The following is a 21,572-nucleotide window of genomic DNA, read 5'->3' as shown; positions in this document are numbered from 1 at the left end:
TTCCACTACCAGAACTAGAAATGAGTCGACCTCAAACCCATGCTGATGGCTCTTTAGGATAAATAGCGCCCCTACCTTATCCGCTCAGCCATTTGATCTTTGTACTATACACCACACTATGAGAACACCACTCTATGAAGCAGAAATACTTAATCTCCCAGGAAGGCTAAAACCAACATTCTGTGTCTAGATATATAATTCAGAATTTGTCATGGTTTTGGGAAGCTATCAGAATGCTGCTTTCAGCAGGTTTAGATATTTAAAAAGCAGTTTATACAAAAAAACGGTTTATAAAAGTCATATTTTTCATAACTGTTTTTGCAAGTCGTTAAATTTGTTTCCATACTGTTTGATCACTTTCTCTATTTTGTATTTTCAGTTTAATAAATACATTTATTAATCTAAATTTCATTTGTTTTTTTTTTTAGATTATTATATTATGTATTATTAAAATTTACTAATTTTTTTATTAATATCTTATCATTTTCATATCACAATATTACTGTATATTCCTGGTTATAAGACAAACTTCAGGTTTTAAATTATTATTTACACCTTTACATATTACATAGACATTTGCAGATACTTACTGCTGACATTAAATATCGGTTCCTTCAAATTTGGTTTATATTTCCCTTATTAATTTGACAAAAATACCATAGTGAGCTTGATGTTCATTTTCAACAAAATCTTAATTGTATAGAAACAGATTCAGATTTATTTGGTCCTTGCAAAGATTAATTACAAGCACAATCGCTCTCATAACCTTACAATAACATACAAAATATATGTAAATAAAATAAATATAAACAAGTAAAGAATAGATGAATACAAATAAATAATAACATTAATTACAAAATTCATATTGTCTTATATAACAGATTATACGTACTAATAATTCACAAATTATCTATTGCAAATTATCTAATACATATTCATGTTTTTCACATGCTAAATGCATATTCATCTGAACTTTGGCCAATAACAATAACTCATTTACTATTTAACTTAATATTCATGAATCATTTCTAAAGAGGTGCATCCCCTTTATATACTCATTACTTATTAATATTCATAAGGTTCGCACTAATGCATATTCATGAAATCATTGGCCAATTAAGTCATTCACTCTATGTATTTAATATTCGTGAATCATTTTTACATTTTAGGAAGAGGATGGTATAATGCATCCCTTACGCAAGATGTCGTTCTTTGAATCTCAGGTGAACTTTGAACTAACCTTCCTGTTCTGTTTTTTTTTTCTTTTTTTTTGTGCTTGATTTGAAATAAAGTTCTTTTTGTTTTCTTATTGTTGTTCTTTTTGCTTTTAACCAGATGGATAGCTATTTTTCCTAATATTTGGTTAATATAGTGATTTGTCCATAAATTAAAAAAGGAAACAATTCATTCATTTCTTTTTTACTCCACATGGTAATGAAATGCAAAACTGAACATGCTATGAAATAAGACTTTCTGTTTTATACAGAGCAGTTATTTTCTGCATGCGTGCTGTTATGAGATTTGTTGCAGCCTAATAAGACCCCATTTAAAAAAAAAAGTTAATAATTGCTTTGCTGAGAAAAATTGATTGCTTTAGAAAAGTGGTAGTAGACGTAGTATTATGTGCTAGATTAATTAGATAATTATATTTTAGTCTTTGATTAGTTTTGGGTAATTTGCTTTGCTGAAATTAATTTCTATTTATAGTTTTGAATTAATAATAATTTATTATACTTATTTGGATTGATCAATTTTTAAATGATATAGTATTAGTAGCTTTTAGTGTTTGATTAGAGTAAATATTCTTTTGCTGTGTAACTATATTATATAAAATTACTGGATTAGTGATAAATTTTTCTTAGAATAGTTATTAATGCTTTGAGGTGGAAGAGTAGATTAGCATGCTTAATAGTTAGTGAGTCATTTTTGTTTTTTGTTGTTTTGGTGAGTCTATCTATGTTTTATTATGGTAGTTAAGTGTAGTTTTGTGATTATTTACTTGTTGAAAATTACCTCGTTAAATCAAGAATTTTAGGTAATACTTTAGTTGTTATTCTTATTATTTCATTACATTATTTATTTGGTCCTTTTCAGTAGTAAAAAATGAACATTTCGGAAACCAGGATCAACCTAAGTAAACTAAATCACTGTAGTTGAGCCAGTTCACCCAGTTCACCAAGTTAATATATAAATGTCTCTGCACATCATCAAAAAATGTATAACAAGTTATCTACTCCAGGTTGCTTTTCTGTCATTATCTTCATTTCAGGTTTTGAGTAGTAACAAAAGCTGTAATTGTGGTGAACTAACCTCTAAAGTCTCCCAATGATTGTGGGAGTTTCCCATAATTTCGAGTGACCTCTCGTCCCTCGCAATTTGTCCTAATTGTTTAAGATATACAAAAACACACATCAATAGTGTAAACATTTACTACTGTATTTTAGGGTAATACCATGTTTAATTAAAAAGGTTAGTTAACAGTGCAAAAAATACTTTAGAAGGCAGCTGGCATTTTGATTTTCCTAATAGTTCCCTCTATGTTTAGATGTATTAAAAAATTGGGTTTGGTCATGCTTTAGTAAGTCTCCTAATAAGACACGTTTGTGCACTTTATTATTGATAGCAGATATTAATACTGTTCACTATAAGTTACATTAGTGCACTGACTTGCTAAACTAAAGCTCTTTCTATACTATCAAACTAGTTTGATAAAAAAAGTGGGATGTACCCAAATATGGTAGTGATATGCCCAAATATGGTAGTCATGAAATCATCATTTTCATAATGGGCACATTTTTTTTTTCACATAAAGTTTGATAGTGTAGGCAGAGCTTAACACTTTAATCAAACTAATAATGGTGAACCCATGCACTCTGATCATTATGTTATTGCTGAATAAATTACAGGGAAAAAATGGTTTTAAACTTGAAATGAAGTTTCACAATGTCTTACCAATTGAAAACTTGCATGCTGTTCTAGTTTAAAATGTTTTGTAATTGATTTCATAGCAAAATTTTTTTTTTATATTTTATTTCTCTAATTATTTTTGATTGAGTTCTCTTTTTATTAATTATTAATTTGTTATAACAGTTTTCTTTTCTTTAACTTATTTGCTGTTCAGGACTCATTGTTTTCATCGCGAGCTAATTTGTCGGAACAAATTGAGGTGATATAAATGTTCCCAGTTATGCTTGTATATGCCTGTACAGTATATTAGTTATTTTACTTTATAAGATGCATGGAGTATTGTTATTATTATTATTATATATTACTTTAGATTAATTCATTTTTACAGAAGTACTAATGTCAATGAATTATTAGTGACTGTTGTAGATGGTGTATATATGTACTAGATTTAACACTGTATTTTATAGGACGCATGTACTCCCATACCATGGCACTACATATGTAATATTCATTCATAACATTTGCATGATCTACTAAAATGCTGCAGCACACACAAACAGAATTATTTATTTAAGAAGTAAAGTTTAAATTAAAAAAAAAATATAAATAAATAAATAAAAAGTAAAAAAGTAATAATTTTCTAATACTGCAGTTGGAATAGTTTATACAGATTAAGTACAATTTTAAAATTGAATTCGTTTTTTCAATTCAACTATATTTAACCACAGAGGATCAGATCAAATGTTATTCCCTGGCTGTGCAAATACAAAATACAAATACATACTATTCAAATAATGCCATTTAAAATGTTCTGAATACATTTTAATAGTAATACCTGGTGTAACATACCGTATTAGAAGCATGGAACTATTTCTCTACACTAGACCATCCACTTGGTTTGTGCATGGGTGATATTCAAGCACAAATACATGTAATTTAATGTGGTGTTAATAAGGATATTGCATATCTGTATGTAATACGATATGGTATAAGTGGTGGGGAGAGTTTGTAACATTGTGAAAAACATATTAGAGCTTGACACTTTCAATTGAATATGTATTTTTGTGTTAGAGTAGTTGTGTTAATGTTGCATGCTGATCTACGATTTTAAATATTGTACCAGTTTAGAGGGATACTACAGTAGGTATTGGGCTATAAAATGATTATTTAAAATACATAATTATGGAATCCTATGGCAGTTTTAACTCTCCAATTACAGGATGTATACTGTTTTATAAGTTACCTTGCTTATAAACTAAGTCTCATTTGAGGCTTAGTGGAGTTGAAAGAATTGTTATAATTTTGGCACTTGGTCAGGATTGAACACTGGACCTTGGGATTGGAAGGCAAGCATGTTAGCCACAAAGCTAAATAGCTCCACTACTTGTTTAACATGCATAGATACATACATGTGCACCATGCTTAGATAATAGCAAAATGCAATCATGTTTTATGGACTCCTAATGCAAGACAAAATGATATAGTTGCATTAATAAGTACAGTATTGTCAAATGTGCTAATATGTCCCTTAATTGTATCAAGGATGAGTTCAACTGTTATCACCAAAGTTAGAGTCTTAATTTTTGAAACCTACTCATTTATTTTTTAGGATGATGAAGACAAAGTGGATCCATTTTATGAATATCAAGAAAACCATAATCTAATTGGCGTTGCCAATATATTCCTTGAAGTACTGTTTCATGATGTCAAGTTAGAGTATCCAGCACCAATCATCAACCAACAAGGAGAGGTCAGTTTGAACTCAGTTGCCTAATAATAGTTTGGACAACTTGTTTGCAAATCCAGCTTGGACAAGTTGTGGATTTTCTGCTTTTATTTACTGTAAAATCAGTTAACTGTAATCTAGATAAGGAACTAGTCTGCAAGATAACCCTCGATCTGGATAGCTCTACCATGCTGCACAACACCACACCTGGTGGTGTGCAGTGAAATGGAAATTTACCCTATTAAACTGTATAATTTTTATTTGTTTATAGGTTGCTGGTAGATTACATGTAGAATTACAAAGAATCAACCCTCCAGTATATGAGAAACCAGATGTGGAACCTCTAGGTAGTAATGAGAGTGAGAGTGGATTTGAGGTGGTTGGAGAAAATGAAGTTGAAGGACTAGCTGTTGGAGCGCCACTATGCTGTCGGGTAAGTAATAGTTTTCATTACATATTCAGCTTTCTTCTTTTGAAGGATTGCCATGTTCCTCTTTCAATTATCCAACTTCTTCAACCCTTCATCCTGCCTTTGTGCTTTAACAACTTAACTTACCCTTGTAATTTATACAAAATCTTATAAAAACATTTTTAGCATTTACACCAAGTCGTAAATTTCATGGACATGTACTCAATACCGTAGAGAAGAGAACAAATCTCAGGTCACTGGTACAATGTCTTTTGCCACCATGCACACCACCTATAATTTTACAAAAATAAACAAAATCATACTGTGTGTATGCGCCGTTAAGCTCCCTCCTGATGACATTGGTTTCAAATATATTTTTTAGGTAGTAGTGCTTCAGCATAGATTGGTGCATCAAATTGTCCTTTGATCTTTAGGTCGTTGCAAGTCCTTTCTTTTTCATTGTTCCTCTTGATCTGATGGTTTTACTTGAAGCCACAATCTCCAGATGACTTATCTGTAGTCATAAATTTAAAATAACTTTTCTCATTTCTATTTTGGTATTCATTAGATTAGACTAATAATTAACTAATAATTTCATTTGACATTTACAGATAAAAATAGTGAATGCCTCAGAACTTCCTCTTAGCTTAGCCCATTTTGTATTCTGCCAGTATACATTTTGGGGTCAGGATGGTCCGATGGTTGTACCACCATTGATTGGACCAGACACTGACGATTTTGTACTTCCACGTAGAAGATCAAAAGATTCACAACGCAAGGTCAAGTTTAACCACACTAGGGTAAGATGTTTAACATTTTAAATCGGATACTGAACAGGAGTGTTAGAAGAAAAAGGCAAAAGAGCGGTGCAAATTTCTTTTCTTTCTAATTTTTGTTTACACCTTTCAAAATGTTGACTGGAACAACTACAACAATTGGGCAAATAGAGTATGTACAGATATTTACACTGCAAGGATATGTAGAGCAATTCGGGTGAATTATTTAAGCGTGGTTCCCACTAGGACGCAAGGCAACGACGTATCGACGTAAAGTAAAGTAAAGTGCTGTATTGCATAATCACAAGTGGGAACCAACGACGCAACAATCCTGCAAACATAGCAAGTTTGATTTCATGCAGGCGGGGGAAAACACAATTATGGGAAGGGCATTTTCTTTCGTTGTGTTATGTTGCGTTGCTAGTGTGAACCAAGCATTAGAAAAATACTACTTATATATAAGGTTATTTCATTTATTTTAGGAGTTTACAGTCAATGTATCTGAGGAGTTTGTAGAGCATGCACTGGAGGGATCGTTAGCCGTTGAAGTCTGGGGCCATCGCAGCTCAGGAACGGAAGTTTTCTCTGGAAGCAATGCAGGCTGGCAAATGGAAAATATCCATGCGAAGTCAAGATCTTTAGCTGACAGGTAGAGACTTTTTTCGTTTAATTTATTCTGAAAGTGACTATTTGGGCATCACAGTTTTATTCCCTGGATAGATTCTAGTGGGCTTATTTTCGATGTGGAACTGAAAGAAACGCCACTCAGTTGAAAGGTCACATACTGTAAGCCTACCTAAGCCTACCTTTACACTCCCAAATTCTTCATTCACAATTAACTCTTCCAAGTTCTATTTCTTTTTTTTTAATTAGATGGAAAGAACTTACACACAAAGTAGAGATGTGGGTTGAGATTCAGGAATTAAATGAACAGGGTGATTATGTTTCGGTTGAGTGCACACAAAGACCAGATATCCTATCAGGTGGTGTCTTCCAACTTAGACAGGTAATTAGTATATTGCAATTACCAAGTTATAAAACTATACTTCATACACACAAACAGTACTGACTCAATCAGCATTGTATCTATGGACAGTGTTTGTAATCTTAAAACAAATGTAGTTGTTGCCTCATTTCTTATCAATCTGTTTTTAGGGTCAGTCTAGGAGAGTGAAAGTTTGGGTACAACCAGTACAGAATTCTGGAACACTACCCATAATATGCGAGGCTATCACAGCAGTATCCATAGGTAGTATTACTAACCGATCAAAATTACAAAAAGCGTTGGACAGCTATCAAGATGGTGATTTGAATAAACTTAGAGACAGGTGGTCGGAGGCACTGATGAAACGACGAGAACACTTAGATGAACAAATACATAAAATCATCAACAAAAAAGGTATGTATATCTATACAAGATACAGCAAAATGTGTTTAGGTTGACTTTTTTCAAGGTTTGCTCTTTGTGTTATTGTAAATGTGCCATCATTATGTGTTTTATGTTTGTTATGATGGAAACTAAGTGTTATTGATTGATTGTTTATGATTTGTTGTAGCTTTTATCAATTAATGATTTTTATTGTTTAAATATATTTTGATTTTGAGTGTGTATACTTTATATATACTGTACTTTTAAATGTTTAGTAATACTGTTAAAAATGTAAAAGTGTAACACATGTGCTTGCTTAGAAGCCAATTGTGCCAAACTTTTATTAGTTATGTGTTTACACATAACAATCTATTGTTCTAGAAATAACCATAGTAAACATAAATTTACAGAGTTTATTCGAAGACTTATACAGGAAAAGAAACGTCGTCGCCGCAAAGTTGGTAAAGTGATACTTGAAACACAACATGCAAATAATATAGATTTATTAAAGGTTTCATGTCCAAAATTAACAAATTCTCATGTATGCTATTCATGTTTCCATGTGTGTATCATAATACACTAATGTTATGATGTCGTTTTATTTAATGACATTTCTATTTTGTGACCTCTTTCAATGCTATGACCTTTCTATGTGCCTTGACCTCTTTGTTATGCATTTTAAAAGTCATTCTGTATTGTGACCTTGTTGTGACTTCTTTCTGTGCTGTGACCTCTTTCTATGTTGTGACCTCTTTCTGTGTTGTGACCTCTTTCTATGTTGTAACCTCCTGCGTTCTAACTTATTTCTATGTTGTAACTTCTTTCTATGTTGTAACTTCTTTCTATGTTGTGACCTCTGTCTATGCTCTGTGACCTCTTTCTATGTTGTGACCTCTTTCTATGTTGTAACCTTCTATGTTGTGACCTCTTTCTGTGTTGTGACCTCTTTCTATGTTGTGACCTCTTTCTGTGTTTTGACCTCTTTCTATGTTGTAACCTTCTGTGTTGTAACCTCTTTCTATGTTGTGAACTCTTTCTGTGTTTTGACCTCTTTCTATGTTGTAACCTTCTGTGTTGTAACCTCTTTCTATGTTGTGAACTCTTTCTATGTTGTAACTTCTTTCTTTGTTGTGACCTCTGTCTATGCTCTGCGACCTCTTTCAATGTTGTAACCTCTTTCTGTCTTGAGACCTATTTCTATATTGTTTATATACCTCTTTCTAACCAACATTTCTGGGTAGCCATTTTGTTATACTAATTGCATCTGGTATAATCCTAATAAAATCCGTAATAAAAGCCTAAGGTGTTTAGAACTTGTAAATGCCTTTCGTTGCCTCAAATTATTAAAGAAGCTTTGTGCCAATTATATACTAAAACAATGTCATAAATTTATCATAATCATACATGTAGAATAATAACAACTACTGTACATCACATTTACATGTATGTATAATCATCCTAACTAATGCAGAATATATATCTAAAAACACATGATGGTACTGGGCATTAATGTTTAGTGCTTCATCACAATGTATGACTTACATTGTGGAGGAGTAATTTTTTTTCTGATTCAGATTTTGCAACCATGAGCTTAGAAATGTAGTCAAAGTGAACGATAATAAAGATAGAGGAGGTCACATTGATATCATAATCATTAGATGAATACAATTTTTCAAGTTTTTAATAATATCAATTTTTTGGTTAATTAATTCATGGTTATCAACAGTTAGAAAATCAGTGTTTAACTAAATTTTTTCCTAAATATTGTTTTTCTTTTTTTCAATTGATGATAATAATTGATCTATTTGTAATTATCATAATAAATAGATAAAAAATACTAAGTGGTGGAGTTGCTAAAGCTATATATAGTAGTGGTTAACATACTACCAAGGTTTTAGGTTCAAATCCTTACTCGGTCATTGCTCTACCTATAGCATCATAACAAGAAAATCAATCTTATTCCTGTTGGTTATCCGATATTGCCAATTAATTTTTGGTATTGGATATGTGTTTTGCATTTAGGTTATAATGATTTTTTCATACAGTTCATTCATATAATGTGTTTTTTATCAGAATATAATATTAATATATGTCAGTACTCATTATTGCCCATTTAAATCTCAATATTGTAGATGTGTATACTATCATATAACAGCCATATTAGCTTCTTTTTGTATGTAAAATGATATATCTTATTTTTAGAAATTCTTTCATCAAGAAAATATATAGCCAAAAGCTCTAATGTGCTAAATTATCATTGTTAAGTTATATCATACTGTCTATTGTCAGCAATACAATTAACTCAGCAGCGAGATGAAAAGAAAATCTAAAGTGTCATGCTTCTTTACTGGAAAAAAGAAAAATGTTTAAAAAAAATGTCATCTAGTTTTTATTATCTTTTACAAAAAATGTGATTATTAAAACAAAATTGTTTATTACCATTTATAAAATACAATGTAAAAAGATAAACAAAAGTGTGATGTAATATGAACGATTTCTAAATTTAGTCAATGTAGAAAAGTGTAAACAATTTTGAAATGTCTTGAAATATAATTCCCTCTCTTTTCAGCTGGAAAAACCGAGCAAGACATGGAAAGGGAAGCAAGTTTAATCAACCAATGGGTATCATTAACGGAAGAGCGTAATGCCGTGTTGGTGCCGGCTCATGGTAGTGGCATTCCAGGTGCTGTGGCCAGCTGGCATCCACCAGCTGGCATGGAAACTCATGTGCCTGTACTCTTCCTTGACTTAAATAGTAAGTCTCAAGCTATCTGACCGTAGTGATCTCACAAAATTGTAATATTAATAATAATGGTCAATTTAATATAGCATAAAATGCAGGTCGTTTCTAAGCGCTGAACAATAAATAGAAAATATTAGTAAAAGAGGAATGAGGAAAGTGCAAATTAAAAAGGTGTGATTTGACGAGTTCTTTGAATGTGGTGAGTGATTCAGCTTTCCTGATTGAGATTGTCCATAGTATTTTGTTGAAGGTCGTGTAGGTATAAGCCTGATTAAAAGTGATGATGGCCTCAATTCATTCATAAATCCATCTGCAGAAGCTCTGACGGAACTTGCTTAGATATTAAATAACATGTCCTCTGTCTTTCTGCATTTTGCCAATTATTACTTTCAATTCCTAAAAGCTAAATTTATTATTTTTTTTTTTAGTGTTGTATTTTTGTAACCAAGTGTCAATAACAATTTTCTCCATCTAGTATAAACACAGTTGTTATTGTATTGTCACATTGACATATTCACAAAAACAAGATTTAATGTCTAGACAGTTATTACAGAATATATATTGTAATTATCCAGAAAATGCTTTTTCTATTTAATGATTATTGAAACTGTATGGAAAATGATTCATAATAGAAGTTTGAGGATGCATCTTTAAAGCCTTGTCTACACTATCAAACTGACAACAAATTTGATGTGCTCATAATAGATGTGTTGATGTAATATCACTACCATATTTGGGCACATCACACTTTTTTTTAAACTAGTTTGATAGTGTAGACAGAGCTTTAAGGACAGAGTCTTAAACTTAAACCTTATTTAAAGCATGAGTCTCATTCCTTTGCTCAATCTTACACTTGTTACTTAATTATGTGCATTCATTATTTTGTGTTTGTTTTTCAGCTGATGATATGGGTGCTTATGACTCGATGGAAACCTTTTGTGCTGCTGCTTTCAACTCAATATTACCAAAGGAACATGGGGCTAAAATGATCAGTCTACCAATAGTTAAATACAATGAAAAAGATGTAAGTAGATACATGTATTTATAAACTAAATAAAAAATTAATATAATGCTTGTGGAGTAGAACTAAGAAATACAGCACAGATAGAATGTTAAGTATTTGGTCCATTTCAGTTTTAGTATTACATAACATCTAAATTAATTCCTGCCATTTGATTGGATGATTGTTGGTCACATGGAATGCATTAGTACTAATGTATCACAGTATATGTGAAGTGTATCTCTTTGCATTTATTATGCATAGTTGTGGTTGTCGATCTGACAAACACTTCAATTACCTAATAATCCTCTCTAGCATAATGCCAATTGAACAAGTGAGGTCAGAAGTTACAAGAAGCATAGATCTGTACATATTAAGTCAAAATTAATTTATTATACAGAAAAGGAGATAAAAACAGGTTTTACAGTAGAAACTTATTGAATGTTTCCAGTATTTATGAGTGTTCACTTAATAATTTTGTTGACTGACATGTCATCTCCGTATTTTTCCATGTGATAGGTATAACTGTGTTTTTAAGATTTTGAAGAATAATCTTATTAACATGTGAACAATTAAATATCTATCAAAAAGAAATATTTTGTTATATTAAAATTTATTAAAAAGGAAAAAGCAGTATGTTCATTCAATTAAAAGGTATAAAGCATAACAGGTACTAATATTGTACTGTCCAAATCATAAACAAAAATAATATACTTTAATATTGTAATACATAACTTGTCTTTTCCATATCCATAAACAGGTGTGTGCTATTGCATCATGGGATTCATCTATACATGACTCAGCATATCTGAACAGAGTGACTTCACAAGATGAGCGTATCTACCTGATAATCAAGGTCATAGTTCAACTAAGTCATCCAGCCATGATGGAACTCGTGCTACGTAAACGCATATGTGTAAATGTGTACAAGAAACAAAGTCTTGCATCCACCTTGAAACGCAAAATATCTAAAGTGGTAAGAAATAGTACTAGTATTGCACCACCAAAATAGTATACAAATAATAAATGTTTACGAGTGCGATGGTACAAATAATTTCATTAGGTGAAAGATGAAATTATATTTTCATGAGGCGATCCAAAGGACAGGAATTTATTTAGTATATACTATCTGATAATTATTTAAGTTAGAGTTGTAAATGACTGGAATTCACTACCAAACCATTAGTTCAAGCCAATAACCAACCAATTTATTTAAATCAGGACTCTAAAAATATGATCTGACCACCACATTAAGCCTGTATGTTAATTAAGTTTTTTTAGTTTATAATAACAAATGAGCTCTAATCTTTAAGATAAATTTCATGCAAAAGAAAATTATTCGATAATGATCACATTATAATTAGTATAACTAGTTCATTAATGTGTTCGTTTTAATCTTTAGCATTCTTTTGTGGAATGGGTTGCAATTGTGATCATATATGTTTTGTTTTTTTTACTAATGCTTTTGTCTTTTAGAACCCACTATATAAAGTTGCTAGTAAAATTTAAAATCCATTCCATTTGTTTTAATAGGAAACGCATCGTTCTTCCGGTGTTACTTATGAAATAGTCGCAAACATTCCAAAGGTAAGTTTCTTTCATGATACTCATGTACTTGTGTTATTGACTGGTATATTAGGATGACAACAAAATAACATGGACTTGTACAAAGCTCTGTCTACACTATCAAACAAATTGTGATATGCCCATATATGGACACAATGATGTCATATACAACTACCATATTTGGGCACATCACACTTTTTTCTGTCAAACTAATTTGATAGTGTAGACCAAGCTTAAGTTTCTTTGTATTTACTAGGCCCTTGAAGATCCAGAAGACAGGGAGACCCTGGCCATGATGGCAGCCACAGGTGCTGAGAACAAAGAAGGGGAATCCTACATTGAAAAATATACCAAAGGAGTATCTGCAGTGGAGAGTATACTTGCATTGGATCGACTGAGACAAGAGGTTATCATCAAGGAGAAACTCTCAGCTCAGGGAAAATTAGTTCGGAAAACTGCTAGCGTACCTAATATACATGTGAGTATTATAGTTATTTTGGCTATAGTTTTTTGTATGCGCAGTACTGTAGTTATTTTTTAATTGTGATTGAAAGGTCCACCATTTTGTAAGAGAAACAAATATGTAAAAAGTTTAGGATTGTACGATTCTGAATGTCTCATATGCAAGGGAGCAAGTATCAAGCAAAATATTTTTATTTCAGTTTCTAGTTTTGGCAACTTTTTTACTAAAGTTTTATTTTCTTTATTTTTTCACATTATTAGTCATATCAACATTATCACTGGGTGGTTTAAAGTTTTTCTGCTTCCATTAAAACATTATTTACACATTTTTTCAATAGCGAATAATTATAACATATTACTTAATTAGCTTGACTTTGTATTTTTGTTGACAGCAAGCTGCCATGTCTTCAACCTATGACATGTCACGGTCTGAAAGCTTTGACAATGAATTTAGGGTGAGTACTATAGGCATTGATTGATTCTAGTAAACAGTACAGTAGAACTCCTCAATACACTTGACAAGTAAGGCCCTCAATTACCTCTTTCATTATTATAATTTAAATAAAATCTCCCTTCCAGAAATTCTGATATTCCTAATGTGTTTTTATAATGGTAAAATAGAATTTGGAATCCCTTGGACTTAAAGATAAGGTTATCTATTTCTATTGAGCGAGTGTGTAAAACTATCTTTTTCAAAGGCCTGGATTAAATTAAATTGGGTTCACAAATGACGAAACAGTACTGCAAATATTTGAGGAGTTCTGCTGTTTGTGTTTTTTTTTCTTTCATTTTCTTCTGGGTAGCATGTTGAAGGGAACTTACAAAGCTTTCGTTCATTGGATACATATTGTATACATTAAGATTTCACAGTAATTGAATGTACCTCTGAACACATCTTGAGTATAGGACTTTGGAAGTAGTTGGTTCAGGGATATTTTTACATAAGATCAAGATGGCACAGTTGTAGGGAACTCAAAGACCAGGGCTGAGTTCATACCCAGTCAGTGGCATCTAGCTTTGGCAAGATCATTACCTTCATTTACTTGTCTTTAGAAAAAAATGTGGATCATGATGTACAAAGAGTTAGGAGTCAATCAGTATGCTCATTCTCTGTTGGTGTGCTCATCATAGTCACCACCTCTCTTGCTGCCATTTTCTCCAGTCTTGAGCGCATAGTCCGTTCCTAATTCCTGTGATCTTGTGTTGGTAAATGCAAATGCGGAGAAGTACAATTGCAGACTATTACTGATGATCTATTATTGTCACACTGCAAAGTCTTAAGCTCACAATGTTATTTGCTCTTTCCCAAAATGCAAATGAAAAAAAAATGAAGTTAAAGTGACGCACATTTTTGAATACATTATTTCCTCTATTTTAGCCAATAATTATGTTCTCTCTATTTGAGATGAATACAGACTGTTTTAGTCAATATGAGAGATTAATGTATGCACTGTTTTAGCCAATATGAGAGATAAAAGCAGACTGTAATTTTAGTAAATATGAGAGATTAATAACAACTGTCACTCTCTCCCGCTTCTCCTATATTACATACAGCTACCTAAAAAAGTACTTTGATAGCAATATAGTTTTAATAGCAACATAGAAATATTATTTTTGCTAAGTGCTCCCTATGGATTTTAATTTCAATGCAAGACCTTGATTCTGTTTATGACATTTTAATATTTTCTTAACTTGCTAACTAAACATTGTATTAAAGCTGTCGAAAACTCGCATGGTATAACTACTTGATTATCATAATGTACACTTTGTCATATAGTGATACAGATATTACATATAATGTATAGAATTTCATACATATATTATTATGTTTGTAAGATAATTCTATACTGCTGTGTTATAATAACAAAAACATGATATCCTTTTTATATACATACATTATCATTAATTTAATATGATTTACAATTTAATAAATTATTGACATATATAGAACAACATATAAAACTTAATAATGGTATCAAGTATCCCAGTACCCGGATAGAAAGTGATTTTAGTGTGTGTAATACTGGATTTCATATATATATTATTATGTATGTAAGATGACTCTATACTGCTGTGTTAATAATAACAAAAACATGATATACATATTTCATACATACAATTGATTTACAATATAAAATTGACATATAGAACAACATATAAAACTTTTTTAATAATGGTATCAGGTTTCCCAGTTCCCAGACAGACATATGATTGCATAGCACCATCACATAATTTAACATTTGGGGGCCATCTAGAACCCCCTATGAAGGAACCGTTATGCATTAATTCTATACAGAATATAGATAATAAAAAAATTGTGAATGACAGTCTGTTATGGGAAATCTTTCACTTTCAAGAGATGTCCCCACAGGTTCAAGTGTGTTACACTAGATATTGTAATTTTACAGAGCAAAGTTGAATGCTTTATTATTATTGTGACACTTGCTATACCATCTGTATCATTGCTATTAAGAGATTCAGAATAGCATGATCTATAAATAACCATCTCAAAATTTATGTTAAGCTATGGATTCTGCCTCTATGATTAAAGTGCCGTTGAAATGATAACAAGATAAAGAGTTACAAGTTTGGCTAATAGCATTTCAGACATAAAATATTCTTAATAAATTGCGTAATGTGTTTGTTAATAACCAAAGCCCCCTCAATTTCTATCCAGGTATTCAATTACCTGAATTTAGTAACCCGGAAAATCATCAAAACTAGAATTGGGGCTATTACCTACGACTAGAGGCTACTAATAAATTGAGCCATGTACAAGAATAGCATTTTTTTATGAATTGAATATAAACTTTATTGACAAAATTATGATAATATGATATGCATTTGTGTATGATTAATTCCCGATAACACTCTGAATCTTGTGATTGTGTTGATGTCAGTGCTGTAATTAAAACGGCATTAACGACTTATGGTATCATGCTTCTCATGCATAATGTACTTGGTTACAAGAAATCCGAATCTACTTAATATTGCATTGCATTGAATTTTCATAAATTTTCAACTTCTTATCTTTACAATGCAATAATTCTACTCTGTGCAGTACCACCTTATTAAGATCAAACCTTCGGGACCCAACAAACTGTATCTTAATAAGAGCTGCCATGGTGTTAAAATAAATTTTAATAGGTTCGTTTCACAGGAAAGTGTCTTCTAAACTCCAATTTACAATGCTTATTTCAACTTCTTATCTTTACAATGTGATACAATGCAATAATTCTACTTCATGCAGTACCACATTTATTAAGATCACACCTTACCCAACAAACTGTCCCTTAATAGAGCTGAATAGAGGTTTACCATAGTGTTAACATATATTTTAATAGGTTCGTTTCACAGGAAAGTGTCTTCTAAACTCCAATTTACCATGCTTATTTTCAACTTCTTATCTTTACAATGTGATTCAATTTAATAATCCTACTCACATTTATTAAGATCACACGTTTGGCACCCAACAAACTGTCCCTTAATAGAGCTGAATAGAGGTTTGCCATTAGTGTTGAAATATATTTTTGTATGTTTGTTTCACAGTAAAATGTCTTCTAAACTCCAATGTCTAAAAGGTTGATTCAAGGCTATAGCAATCTATTATTTTGTTTTATTACAAATTTGAACAACATACAAGTGGTACATTATTTTTTTTTTTTTGTTGATTCAATATTAACATTTTAATATAAAGAATTTAGTACAATAAAATACATACAAAACTGTTGAATAAAACAATAAATCATAGTACTGTCGTAGTAAGAAGAAAACATTACAAAATCATCCCACCTCACTTGACTCATTAAAATGAACGGTTACACATTTTTGGAGATAATGCGAATCCCTCATGAGAATAAATTTTTACCAGCTTATAAATGTATGATTATATTTTTCTTTGTGAACATTTATCATATTAATGGATATGTATTCATTTAAAATTCTTATGTGTTTTTCCACACTGCTTATCTACACATATTTATAATAATGTAATGACTATTATGATGTAAAAATAGGTCTTAATGTGATATAAAATTCATACCTGTACTTTTTCTATACAATATAAGTAATTTTCAAGTTAACATGTTTGTAGACCAAACACAGAATAATATATATTTTACAAAACATTTTTTCACAAACAATTTTTCTAAACCAATTTGGCGAATCGTAACTTGTTTTAGATGATTTGCAATCAGTTTAAAAAGAAATTAAAAACTTTATTTTTTTTTATTTTTTTATTTATTTTTTATTTCATACTCATCCAACAGCGAGTAACTCGGCAATTACAGGATAGATAAACTATTTATTAATTTATCGTGCTTATAAACTAAGTCTCATTTGAGGCTTAGGGAGTGGAGTTGAAAGAGTCATGAGTTACAACCCTGCACTAGGTCAGGATTGAACCCGGGACCTTGGGATTGGAAGGCAAGCACGTTAACCACCAAGCTACAGCTCCACTACTTTCAACCAATGTTATGACAGTATATAAAGCACCACTGATTATGAGTTATCACAGAAATATAACTGTTAATATTAATGTTATTCATTTATAAAGGGTTTATAATAAATATGGTATAATTCAACTATTTTTTTATTGAAAGCTTTCAGTTATTGTCAACTAAAAGAAAATGAACCTCTCCTTTTAGACACCCCTACTCAGGTACCAACACACCAAACAATGGAAAAAATATTTGTTTTAACACTATGGTCAACCTCTAATCAAGGGACACAACTAATGAGGAATTTGGTCCCAAATTATCGCCTCTTTATATGTTTCTATTGTATTACTGAAATGTATATTTTGTATTAATTAAAAAATATTATTTTCAATTGCTACCTTTATGAGGCAATATAAATATATCATCTATAAATTCTAAAAATAGAATATGCAAAGTGGTGTACTAAACCGCATTTTGAAGGACAAATAATATTTGAATTTTTCTGTTCATAATTTTATCCAATATCTTGATTCATCAAAACAAACATTGATCTTGGTTTCAAAAGGCAATATAATACAGTCAATAAGATTTGGTTATGTAATTAGTCAAAAAGACTGTATTACTTATGACAATCAACAATTTTTACAATGTTTTTGACCTTGCAATAAAAACATGATCTAATAATAATAGTCAGGTATATTGCAAATTGAGTTAATTAATTAATGGATATTTTGGTTATCTTCAAAACATTATTTGACTGTTAAAGGTGTATTGCATAATTCGTGATTACTGAATTGTTTTTTATTTTAATATTCCTGACATAGAAGTTACTTTATTTGTACTTTATTGGTTAGACTAATTGTGTATTGTGTTCAGACACATTGATTAACTTTCTCAATTCCTACATCAAATTTGAGAGTTTCGTTATACTTGGCAGCCATGTCTGTGACGGGCATACAAATCACTGATACTAGAAGTACTGTAACATTTGTTAATCCATATAGTCTATCCTCTAATGTTATGAACTCTGGATGTCAGGTGTAATTAACAACTGTCTTACTCTAATCCATGGTGTAGTTCAGACTTAGAAGTCTGTTTATACTACTCATAATAAAAACTAACAATAAATTTATAAATATACATTTTTTCTACAGAAAACAAAAAAAATTAGAAAAGTTTTCATCCTAGAAAAATAGAATAACCGTTCATTACTCTCGTTGATGAAATTAATCTTTATGTTGTTCGTTATCATCCTAGTATAAACGGGCCTTAACTCTCCTGTTAAGAATCTGAACATACAGTATCCATAGGAGATGTCTGCTATCAGAAATGAGTTCAGAAAAACAACACATGTTTGAGCTTAATCAAGGATCAGTACTGACAAAATTCCAGTTATAAACATTTTTAAATCCGAATATTTATTTTCGTTTATATTTTATGTCCTTGTGGAGCAAATAAAAATTATGTTCAGCTCAACGTCCTATCCCTCTCCAAATGTTGGATGATAAGAAAAAAAAATGTAAAAACTTATTCAATAAAAAAAATTACATTATCGCAATAAATATAAATTATCAGCATTTCTTCCTCCACCCAACCCGCAGTATTTAAATTGAGATATCAATGAATAATGGTTGAATATGCACATATACTCTATATATTTGCTGAAATTGATTTACAAACTGACTGCACTTTTTGTAGGTTTTTGCATGTAAATATTTAAGTTGTATTGTGGATATTGTTGATATTCATATTCGATCAATTTTTAGTGTGGACATTATTTACATAAGTACATAACAAATTGACAAACATAGACAATGAACCATAGACAAATATTAAAATGTATTGTATTCGGTGAATAGAATGCAACTTATTAAAGTTGTTTCATGTTTACAAATGAAACATTTTCATATTTTAGTTAAGAAAGCGTTTAGAATTGGGTTGATTTGGTTTTCTAACGGAGTTGTTTTCTTTTCCTGTTGCATTCGTTAAACCATTCTCTGCCTGGATACTCATTGCCGTATGCTATTGATGTCCTCTGGTCTGTTGACGATGTGTGGTATCGTTGCTTAATGTCTCCTATTTGTCTGTTAACTTTATATCCTTCTCTTGTATACCTTATATGGATTGATTTCCTTATATGGCATGATTGACATTTGATGTATACACCTACTTCTGCATGATATAACCATTTAAAATTGTTAATCATTTTTAATAATTTAATCTAATTTGTATATAATTGGGAAAATGTATATTTTGTTGTTGTAATGTTAAAATTATTCATTGAATTTGTGGCATGTTATTTTGTTGGTTGGTTTTCTTTCGTTTTGTTGGTTTGTTATTTTTCTTTTATCAAATATATTGGTGGATTTTGTCTGTAATTGTATTTACTGTGACGTTGTATTCGGTTTTTTCCTGTTTTATCTTGTTTTGATATTGAAAATCACCATCAATCTCTTTAAAACAAATTTAATCTTTCTATCTGCTCATCTATTCTTTCATATTTAATCTTTCTATCTGCTCATCTATTCTTTCATATTTCTTTTTTCCATCATTTGTTGTTGTCTATTGCATAACTATGTAAAACTATTCTCATTCATCATTCATCATCTCCTCTTTATCATAAATTGATATGATCTTTTCTACCTACTCTTTGTATTTTTTGTTCACCTTCTTTCTTTCACTTACACTCTGTCCTCAAAATCTGTACCTGTCATAAATTAATTAAAAACAACATTATTCAACTATTATCAACAAATATTCAAAATCTACTCAGTTGCCTTTATATGGATTTTTGTACTAATCATTTCACAGATGCCTATTCGCTCCGAGAGTTTACGTAATTTGAGCTTCCAGCATCTATCAAACCAGAATTTGTTTGCACCTCACTTTCCACGTCCTCGCAGTTTGTGCCTTTCCGAAAGTAGTTTTCCAACTTCGCGCCCCGAAGTGTTTGAACCGTACGGAGCGAACCCATCCAACCTTCAGTTCGGCAATCTTAGTAGTCTTAGTTATCAACACTTAATGATGTCTGGGAGCAACAAAGGCCTTAACGGTAGTAATAGAAGAGTTGGCGCCCTCAAACCAGTACGAGAAGAACTAAGAATGGTAAGTGACACATTTTCCTACCTCTTGAGTGCATCCATTTTTTTCAATAAACTGTTTGATTATATTTTAATTTAAATAATTTATTTGCAATAATATTTATGTTCATCTTTACTAGTTATCAAGATGTGGGGTGGGATGCAAAATTGAATTATGGTCTCATAGTGGTTGTCATTTTTAAGAGTTACAATTTGTTTAATTTTTATTTGCGATTAATTAATGGATATTTTAGTTATCTTCAAAACATTATTTGGCTGTTTATAAAGGTTTATTGCATAATTCGTGAATACTGAAGCTATTCCTATAGAAATATTGTAAATTGTTGATTAAATTTTCTTTTATTTTAATATTCTTGACATAGAAGTTACTTTATTTGTACTTTATTGGTTAGACTAATTGTGTATTGTGTTCAGACACATTGATTAACTCAATTCCTCCATCAAATTTTAGAGTTTCGTTATACTTGGTAGCCATGTCTGTGACAGACATACAAATCACTGATATTAGAAGTAGCATTTGTTAATCCAGAATCTAGCCTCTAATTTTATGAACTGGATGTCAGGTGTCATTAACAACTGTCTTACTCTAATCCATGGTGTTGTTCAGACTTAGAAGTCTGTTTATACTATTCATGATAAAAACTAACAATAAATTTATAAATATACATTTTTTCTACAGAAAACAAAAGAAATTAGAAAAGTTTTCATCCTAGAAAAATAGAATAAGCATTCATTACTCTCGTTGATGAAATTAATGTTTATGTTGTTCGTTATCGTCCTAGTATAAAAGGGCCTTAACTCTCCTGTTAAGAGTCTGAACATACAGTACCCATAGGAGATGTCTGCTATCAGAAATGAGAGGATTGAGGTCAACAATTATTATTGATACTTTTGTTTCAATGATTGATAAATTTATAATATTGTAGTAAATATTGAAGTTAAAAACTGAATGAGCAATTACCATAAGCCTGAATTGAGTACTGCTTGATGTCAGAAAGGAAATAAATAAATCAAATAGTACTGAAATAATTGAACAAAAATGATTAGTCGTTAAGCCTGATCTTCTTAAAATTG

General features: G+C 30.8%; 1 protein-coding gene across 12 annotated transcripts in view; it reads left to right on the top strand.

Moving 5' to 3' along the window:
• The window catches only part of LOC140055028 (kinesin-like protein KIF13A), a 64,155-nt gene that overhangs the window by 29,213 nt on the left and 13,370 nt on the right, over window positions 1-21,572 (top strand). For 5 of the 12 annotated variants that reach the window (XM_072100234.1, XM_072100181.1, XM_072100225.1 and 2 more), the window contains 16 exons: window positions 1,170-1,223; window positions 3,122-3,166; window positions 4,517-4,657; window positions 4,905-5,066; window positions 5,654-5,842; window positions 6,301-6,467; window positions 6,692-6,824; window positions 6,974-7,217; window positions 7,598-7,648; window positions 9,757-9,942; window positions 10,830-10,954; window positions 11,691-11,906; window positions 12,464-12,517; window positions 12,753-12,974; window positions 13,351-13,413; window positions 20,209-20,502. In XM_072100234.1, coding sequence (XP_071956335.1) covers window positions 1,170-1,223; window positions 3,122-3,166; window positions 4,517-4,657; window positions 4,905-5,066; window positions 5,654-5,842; window positions 6,301-6,467; window positions 6,692-6,824; window positions 6,974-7,217; window positions 7,598-7,648; window positions 9,757-9,942; window positions 10,830-10,954; window positions 11,691-11,906; window positions 12,464-12,517; window positions 12,753-12,974; window positions 13,351-13,413; window positions 20,209-20,502 — 2,346 coding nt within the window. Of the gene's footprint in view, window positions 1-1,169; window positions 1,224-3,121; window positions 3,167-4,516; window positions 4,658-4,904; window positions 5,067-5,653; window positions 5,843-6,300; window positions 6,468-6,691; window positions 6,825-6,973; window positions 7,218-7,597; window positions 7,649-9,756; window positions 9,943-10,829; window positions 10,955-11,690; window positions 11,907-12,463; window positions 12,518-12,752; window positions 12,975-13,350; window positions 13,414-20,170; window positions 20,503-21,572 lie in introns of those variants that run through there. The other 7 variants (XM_072100268.1, XM_072100208.1, XM_072100259.1 and 4 more) reach the window with 6 other exon arrangements.

The sequence above is a fragment of the Antedon mediterranea genome, chromosome 1 (genome assembly GCF_964355755.1).
Source record: "Antedon mediterranea chromosome 1, ecAntMedi1.1, whole genome shotgun sequence".
NCBI lineage: Eukaryota > Metazoa > Echinodermata > Crinoidea > Comatulida > Antedonidae > Antedon > Antedon mediterranea.
Note: the sequence above shows the minus strand (reverse complement) of the source record. Positions and strands in the feature narration are given on the sequence as shown.